General features: G+C 40.4%; 1 protein-coding gene across 1 annotated transcript; it reads left to right on the top strand.

Annotated features, from left to right (window-relative positions):
* The first annotated feature begins 3,967 nt into the window (after positions 1-3,967).
* LOC121202780 (uncharacterized) lies at positions 3,968-7,992 on the top strand. Its single transcript, XM_041074072.2, has 6 exons — positions 3,968-4,151; positions 4,228-4,334; positions 4,454-5,249; positions 5,802-5,999; positions 6,450-6,638; positions 7,789-7,992. The coding sequence occupies exons 3-6, from the start codon at positions 5,178-5,180 to the stop codon at positions 7,990-7,992; spliced, it is 663 nt and encodes a 220-aa protein (XP_040930006.2). The 5' UTR covers positions 3,968-4,151; positions 4,228-4,334; positions 4,454-5,177.
* The last annotated feature ends 201 nt before the right edge of the window (positions 7,993-8,193 follow it).

Raw genomic sequence — 8,193 nt, 5'->3', positions numbered from 1 at the left:
TGGTGTTATATGTATGTTATTGTGACAATATAGTTTTTTTAATCTGGGGAAGAGAGAATAAAAAAAAAATGTAAATGTGCTATGGGAATTGTCATTGGTAGGAGCTGAGTCGCAGCTCTCTGACATCTTCATTTTCATCTCGCAGCTGACATCTTGTGCATATTCAAGAGTACTGCAGCTGATATAAATGCGCATGCTCTTTCTATTATTCCTGAAAGTTTCAGGTTTCTCAGTATATCATAAACAAATTGATTGACTGAATATTAATAAAGTTAGAGGTAATACATTTCCATATGTCTACAGGTATAGCCTGTCTGTGATGAATGAAATGCTGAGCAGTGCAGCTTGTTTAAGAGGTTTAAGCTTAGCCCATGAGTCCAGAGGAGATTTATACAAATACAGAGGCCCTGTGTCAGGCTTCGGCAGATGTCGGACCCACGTGCACAGTGCAGACAAGGTGTTCCGTTAATAAACAGCGTTTATTATTCAATCGTAGTCAGGCAATCCAGGTCATACATATTGAGTCTCGGGTTTCAGGCACAAAAGGAGCAGGCAAGATTGGATCCAGAAAACATGCAAGGGTTCGGTACACAAGTGAGCTCAGCAGAGGTACAGACTAGGAGTAGACAGAATCGTGGTCAGACAGTCGGGAACGTTAACAAGATCTCCAGGCGTAGGTACAGACAGGGTGTAGGCAGGAATCGGCGGTCAGGTACAGAGAGGATCGTGCAACAAGGTAGCTATATTGGAAACGCTGGAAAGTGGTCTTGGAACTCAACAATCTGGCAACTGGCTATGGTGAGTACTGGCTTAAATACACAGGTGAGTAATGACTGATACGAGAGAGGCGTGCCTAACGAGGACCGGGACGTGAAGCGGGAACTGACATATTGTGACCAGAAATGTAAGGACTACAAAATAAAACAGGAAACTTGAACCAAACATGACAGCTAAATGAAAACAGTACTTCTCCATAATGAACTACTTAGTAAGAGTACTTCAGAATAAAACCCACAACACAAAAAACCCAGATCATGACACCCTGAAGATGCTTCTGTTTGGTGTCAGGTATATCTTTATACATTATTGTCACTATTTTGACTCACGCCATCAACTATAACTAGATTTTTTTACCATAGCAGAATTTGCAGTTGTTAACATTTTTATTTTCTTGCTTTGTATGTGATTGCTATTTTTCCTTGTCCAAAGCAATGCAGAAAAGGCTGACAATCCAGCATTGTGTATCACAGCTGCCAAACATTACTGGAACACTTGCTTACCACTGACACAGATTCCAGTGGAAAGATGGCAGTTTTAAAAACCCCTAGAGAAGATCCTGACTGCTCTGGTTCATACAAACTGCAGCCATACAAATGTATGTGTGTGTCAAGCCGTGTGTGTGTGGTAGTATGTAGTGTAACACTGAAGCAGGACTTGATTGTTATGCCAACTTCTGACAGTGTTCATTAACACTAAAGAACTAAGCAAAACAGTAAAGAACTGTCAGGTAGAATATAATCTTTATGCTGTGGTTTAAAGTATAGCAGTGTGACCCACAGTGAGTATGTAAAATGTCTAATATGACCGAAGAATAATTGTTAATGTTGCAGATTCTGGGTATGAACATTTTATGTGAAACATACCTAGATAAAAGGACAGGGTCAAAGAGCAAGGTAAGATGTCAATTTATCCTATACATCAGTGAGCTATCTACCACTGCCATCACCTCTCTGTCGTTTCTCTAGCGACTTAGGTGTTAATCCTTTCCCACCTCTATTTCAGAAGCAGGGCAAAGCAAAACGCTTGCTGACCTTGGAGGCAGCATCTCCTGTGAGACCTAAGGATGGGTCACAGGGTGAGTGTTAAAAGGACCGGCGTAACTTTTTATAATTCTTGGAGGATAGACCTTTTGCATACATTTACATTTACTTTACTTGCTGTTGTGAATGTCATTGACTACCTCTAAAGTATACTGTATGTAAGGGATCAAACAAAAATGCGTGTTTTGCTAACACTGAATTGAGGGAAGTAATCTCTTATAAATGTGTTTGTTCCTATGTAATTATTATATTATTTTGTAAGCAGATGAAGATCTAAGCCTGAGTGCAGATATTTACAGTTTCTTGCTCCAACTGCAGCTTCTGGACAAAGCAATTAGTGATGTGTCATGCACCAAACACTGAATGTAGGTCACCGAAAAACACAACATGGGACTAGGAGTAGAAGGTAAGGGTGAAAAGACAGAAGTATATTGTTGATTATGTTTGACCAGACCACTGCAGAAACAACATATTCTGGTGAAAGTACAACTGGGGGAAAACATACTGATGGACATGCAGAAGTTACGAGGGGAAGATGAGCGGTGCTGTTCATCTATGTGGCATCAGGCTGCACTTTGTGCTGCCAATAAGTCCAAACAACTGACCTACTACCAGGAATCCATCACCTCCGCCATGGTAATGTTTTCGCTCTGACACTGTATTTACATTCCCTACATCACCATAGTAAGTTCAATGCATTACATCTATGAAAATGATGCTCATTCAATCCTATAATACTATTTTCTGGACAGACCCCTTGTACTAACTGTACAGTAGATGAACACGAAGCTCTGTCGCCATCTTGTGGAGCCAACATGTCATTATGCGTTTTGCCTTTTCTGTGTTTTTGTATAAACAGTGTCCAAAGAAGGTCAGCCTTTTGATGGAATTTGGAGCATGGCTCTACTGTCACAACTTCCCCAAAGCTGATGCCCAGCACCAGCTTCAATGGGCCATTGGCATCCTCCTAAATGTGGAACCTGAACAGGCAGAAGAGCCAGGTAGAAGTCAATCAAGAATGTGTGAATGACTGTGTAGTTTTCTTAGATATCGCAGGAGTTCTTTGACATATGGGCTCAGTGTTACTGCACTTGTATTTACACATATATTCCTTTAGTGTTTTACACTTCACACTGAGCTATTCCAAGGGGAATAATGCCTGATCCTGTCTAATGGGCCATGCAGCTTTTTAATAATTGCACAACTATCACTGTTTGTTTGTTTTATTACTCAGAGTAGAAGGAACAGATCAGACAAGGGCATTGATTTCCCAATTCCCCTGAGCATGCCCACTGAGAGTAGAACAATGCTATTCATAAAACTTCTCAGTGGCGTTTGTTTACAGTAATTTTCTGCTTTAAGCCCATTGAATATCCCCTGAGAGGCTAAGTACAACATCCTTCTGCCATTCATCTCTGACATTTTGAGACCGCTCTTCAAATGCAACCTTTGAGCCTTTTGTTTCACTTCAGGAGTCCATGGCAGTGGCTAGTCAGATTTCAAGCGACATGGCAAAGTGTCAGCCTCCTCAGCCTCCTCAGTCTGCTGGATCCAAAAAGGATCAAGAGAAGGGCACAAACAAAAAAACAAAAGATGTATGTTACAGCGTCATTTTGTTTTATCATCTCATTAAATCAAAAAGATATTCTGGGTTCATGAACTAGCAATTATAATACAACCACAGTAAGTATTTATTATGTCTCCTATCTGTTTGTAAAGCACACCCCTGCAGAGGAAAGACCTAAGCCTATTACTTTGGATCAGACTCTGCCTTCAGCTGTGAAGGAGTGGGCTCGCTACATGTGCCCTGACCAGGTCAGGCAGATATTCAGAGCCAACAGTAACCCTCTGTCAGGCTTCGGCAGATGTCGGACCCACATGCAGTGCAGACGAGGTGTTCAGTTAATAAACAGCGTTTATTATTCAATCGTAGTCAGGCAATCCAGGTATCAGCCAGCTAGACAGCTTCTGGCAGAGGCCCACCTAATATCTGTGGTGAGTTTAAATGAGATATGATCTTGACTTATTGGGAAATATGATTTCAGTTTATTTAACTAATCTATTAATGCGCTAATTAAAATATCGAGTATTCACTGCAGTTGTCCTGCCGATGTTGTTAATTCTATGAAGGAACTTGGAGACCTAAAAGCAGTTGCCAGATGTTTGTTTAAATGTGCCATACTGGCTTGTGAAGAGCAGAACTATGCCCAGGCTTTGATCCTGTTGGACAAATCCTTGGCCCTGGGTGGGAATAAGAAGTTCTGGTACCATTTCACATTGACCAAGGTCAGAGCTGTATTAGGGCAGAGACATCAGGATGCACAAGCCAAGGTACGAGCCTTCTACAGTGTAATCATCTTATGTGTGTATTACCATTAGTTAAAGCATTCAGTTGTTTCTTTCGTAGGCTGAACTCATTATAAAGGAAGGCTGTGAAGCGCTCAAGCTCAACCTGGAGCAACAGGCCATTCAAGCACCTGAGCTCACGTTCATGATTATTTCACTAGAGATGAGGTAAATTCATGTACATTTTCATCAGCAAATACAACATACTTTACTTACACATTGAGCTGCAACTTTCATAGGCTTTTGTGTGTTTTTGATGGAATGCACGGGGTTTAAATTTTTTGCAGAGGTGCCATGGAATGTATAAGTTCCATCACTGGAAGTGAATGCGGAGGAGCTCCTTCCACTGAGGCTCTGCAGAAGTTAACGTCTTCCTGTGATAAACTCAGAGATTGTGCCATTCTTCTTCTTCTTATTATTATTATTATTCTTATTCTTCTTTTTTTTATTTGCTCCGATTGTTTACTTAACAGATTTGCTTGGTTTCAGCAGCTGGTTGCATATATTCTATATATACTCTTCTTGTTAAAGCAAAGCTGTCCATCACAATATGGCATTCAGTGTAATATATGCTGCTTGCTAAACTGCTGGACAGAACGAAAAAAAAAGAGAGGGAGGGACAGGAGGAAAAAAAGGGACAAAGGAGAAAAAGAAGAGAAGAAAAAAAAAAAAGAGATTGTGCCATTACGTTTACTAAGCTCAGCTACAATGAGCAGGCTGCAGAAGCACATGCAGAAACACTGAGGTTTGTCTGTCAGAAGTTCAATCAAATTTAAAAATAAAGAAACTAAAATTTAGTTTTTTTTTGTCTTTTTAGTCAGACAAAACTTAAGTGATTTAAACAGTCGGCTCACACTTTATCAGACTAATGCTCACAGTACTTGCTCTGCCACATACACATACTTTTTTGTTTACTGTGTTAATCATCTATTCTTCCTCTACAGATTCTTGTCCTCCCATGCAGCTGATCCAGCCAGTAAACAGCATTTCCTGCTCAATGGCCTCTCCCAGATGCAGTTAGCTGTCATGTTACAGGAACACGTAGCTCAGAGAATTCAGGACCTGCTATACCCACAGGAGGAGGTAAATAAAGTGCACATGCATTTTACTGAAACACCCCTACTGTGGTGGTAAGAAAAGGCTAGCAGACAATTAAGGTTATCAGAGGGCTTTAGTACCAGTGATAAACGTGACAGGGGCCTTCATTTACAGTACTGTACATGCTGATGAAATAATGGCAGGAATATTGATTGAACTCTCACACCTACTGCAAATCCTTGTTCATGAGTTATGACAGTTATGTGGTTGTATGATTCAGCCATGGGAGGCTGGTTGGAAGCACTGTGCTTTCAGCAGATGGTGCTGCTGCTGTACTTTTGTAAGCTTGTAAGTAGTGACAGCCAACATGTGTAATGACGGAATTTGATGTCATACAATTTGCTTATCTTTAAGTTGAGATAACTTTTGTTGTAGTAATTTAGACTCTATACACAGTAGTAAAACGCATTGATTTGCGTGAAGCTTTCTTAAACCTAATCTTATTTTCAACAAATTAAAACAAGTTTTATATGTGTATATATTATCTATGCACATGTATTTCAGTTTCAAATACACTGTGCCTCTTGTCTTTTCCAGAGCCATCAACAGCTGCTACCAGCCATCAGAAAACTGCTGCGCCTGCGACTGGCCTTGGCAGAATTTTGTCTAGCCATGTTGGAGGAGCACTGTGCTGAGGAAAAAAGCCAAGCTGTGGCTCGGATGCCGAAAACCTCTGTTATGATAGCATTGGAGGATTTTACACGCTGCACTCCTGAACCTGACTCTTTGGAACAGGTTAGATGTACACACACAACCCTAAAAGTGGGCCATAGGTGATCTTTAATTTATCATATGTACTTGTAAAAAATAGATTGTTTCACCTTGTTTGTTTACACTGGGGACATTACCTCCCAACATACTTTTTTCTTTAGCTGGTCAGACTACCCCAATCCAGTCCTTTGATGGCTACTAATTTGAGATTGTTTGCTTAAAATTAATTATTTAGTATTTTAATTTAAATTAATTTAGTAGTATTTAGTAGCAAGTATTTTCCCGTGGCATGTCATATAGAGGTGTTATAAATGTGTAATTCTGAGAAAGTATTCAGTTCTCACATCCTTGTTTGTCAAGTACAGTAATATAAATGTAGTTTAACATAGTGTCTGCATTGCTTTTGTTTCATCTCCTCATTTGATTTTACTGTCACTATTTACTACTAGTTTACTGTCACTGTATCCTGTGCAGGAATGGGTGAGTGTGGGTAGCACCTTGGGACAGGTTGCTCTGAGCCAACTTGCTGCAGTCCGTTCCTACAAGCTGGTCAACATGGAGACCAGAGCTCGATGCCTGACTCTGATGGGGACGTACCTTAGACTGCAGGCTGTGCATGAAGGACCTGTTCAAATGTGCTTCCTCTGGGGCAGAAACAAGCAGGTGGAGATAATCAATACATGCACAAATAGGTTGTGCATGTAATCAGTGGAAATTTCAAAATGTTCAAAATGTTTTGTATCCTATGTGATACAAAAACAAGCCATCAGATGAATCCAGGAACTTTTTCTTAGACAGCCCATTTTCTGGAACACTGGCATAGAAACAGAGGGAGCCATCAGCTACACAGGCTAAGAAGCTTATAGCGATTAAAGAGATGTCCACTTACATACTTCAAGACAGAAAAAGATTTGCCTTCATGGTTCTTGATCATGAGGGGATTTAATTTAATTATTAATGTTCTGTGAACCTAAACCAATTTTCACAAAGAAAGAGGATTCTGCGAAAGACGGAGAGTCAAGCAGAATGACCTCTGCCAAACGTGCCGAGCTCGACTATTTTCTTTTTTCATTTCTTTTATTTCTTTTTACATGTCTTTACAGATTTTGGTATGATGTGACTTCAGAAGGCTGTTAATGACCATAATTCATATAGCATAGAACTTTTTGAAATATGTTAACTAAATATGCAGAAAACAAATCTTTTAACACAGGTAGAATAAACGCTGGCCTGATGCAAGTGAGATTGTGTGGTACGTTGAGGATGGAAAAATCACTACAGGTTATCAACATATATGTAATAAAATTAACCTGCCAATATTTTGCTTGTTATCTGTCTTGTGCAGCAAAAGAGATGTGAAGTGCAGCAGTCGTTGACACAAGCCAGTAAAGCACTTGCTGAAGCCACCAGCCTTTGTCTCCAGCATAACCTGCCTCTTTCCATCTTGGCTGATGCCTCTCTCAGCATGTTGGAGTGCCACGGCCAGTCAAAGCCTGCAGTGGCAGGGCAGTATCTTGCTCTTTTTTAGGTACTGAAAAACCTCCCCATACCTCAGTATGTCAATACTGTAAATAACACTTGTTGTCAAGCTTGTGCTTCATCAGCATTGTATCTACAGTATGTACAGTACAGTAGTATGTAGAAAAATACACATACTGTGCAGTACTGTGAAATAGAGCTCTACTGTATATGCTGCTGACCTACTGTATATAGGATGCTCTGCGGGTGGTTCTAAGATTTGTCATCTACTGTAATTTCTTCATTTACCAACAGCTTATACTGTATTCCAAATAATCTTTTCTTTTATTCCCAGAGTTGCTGTACTGTATCTATGATTGCTGAGGTCCTCAGTTCTGCCTGTGCAAACACCAGTGTGTCCCAGTTCTTGGCTCTGCTCAGTTTTCACAGGAAACTGCTTCTTGCACAGGAGGAGAGGCCCAACAGCATGCTTAGGGGGGTGGAGGACTCCCTCAACAGCCTTTCTAAGGTACTGGGTCACCAACTCCCCAATGCATGATTAATGGATGTTGTCACAGTCAGCTCAGTAATGTCCCTTGATTGTGGACACTGTCTCAGTGATGCTTTGCCCTTGCTCTGAATGTACGTACTAGAAAAATCCAGTAAACTAGTATAAAACTAGAAACATACTGTACACGTCCTTAACGTTATATCCTGTATAGTTTCCTGTCCTTTGAAAACTAGTTTCTTTAGTTTTGCT

Source organism: Betta splendens, chromosome 15 (genome assembly GCF_900634795.4).
Source record: "Betta splendens chromosome 15, fBetSpl5.4, whole genome shotgun sequence".
In the NCBI taxonomy this organism is placed as follows: Eukaryota; Metazoa; Chordata; class Actinopteri; order Anabantiformes; family Osphronemidae; genus Betta; species Betta splendens.
Note: the sequence above shows the minus strand (reverse complement) of the source record. Positions and strands in the feature narration are given on the sequence as shown.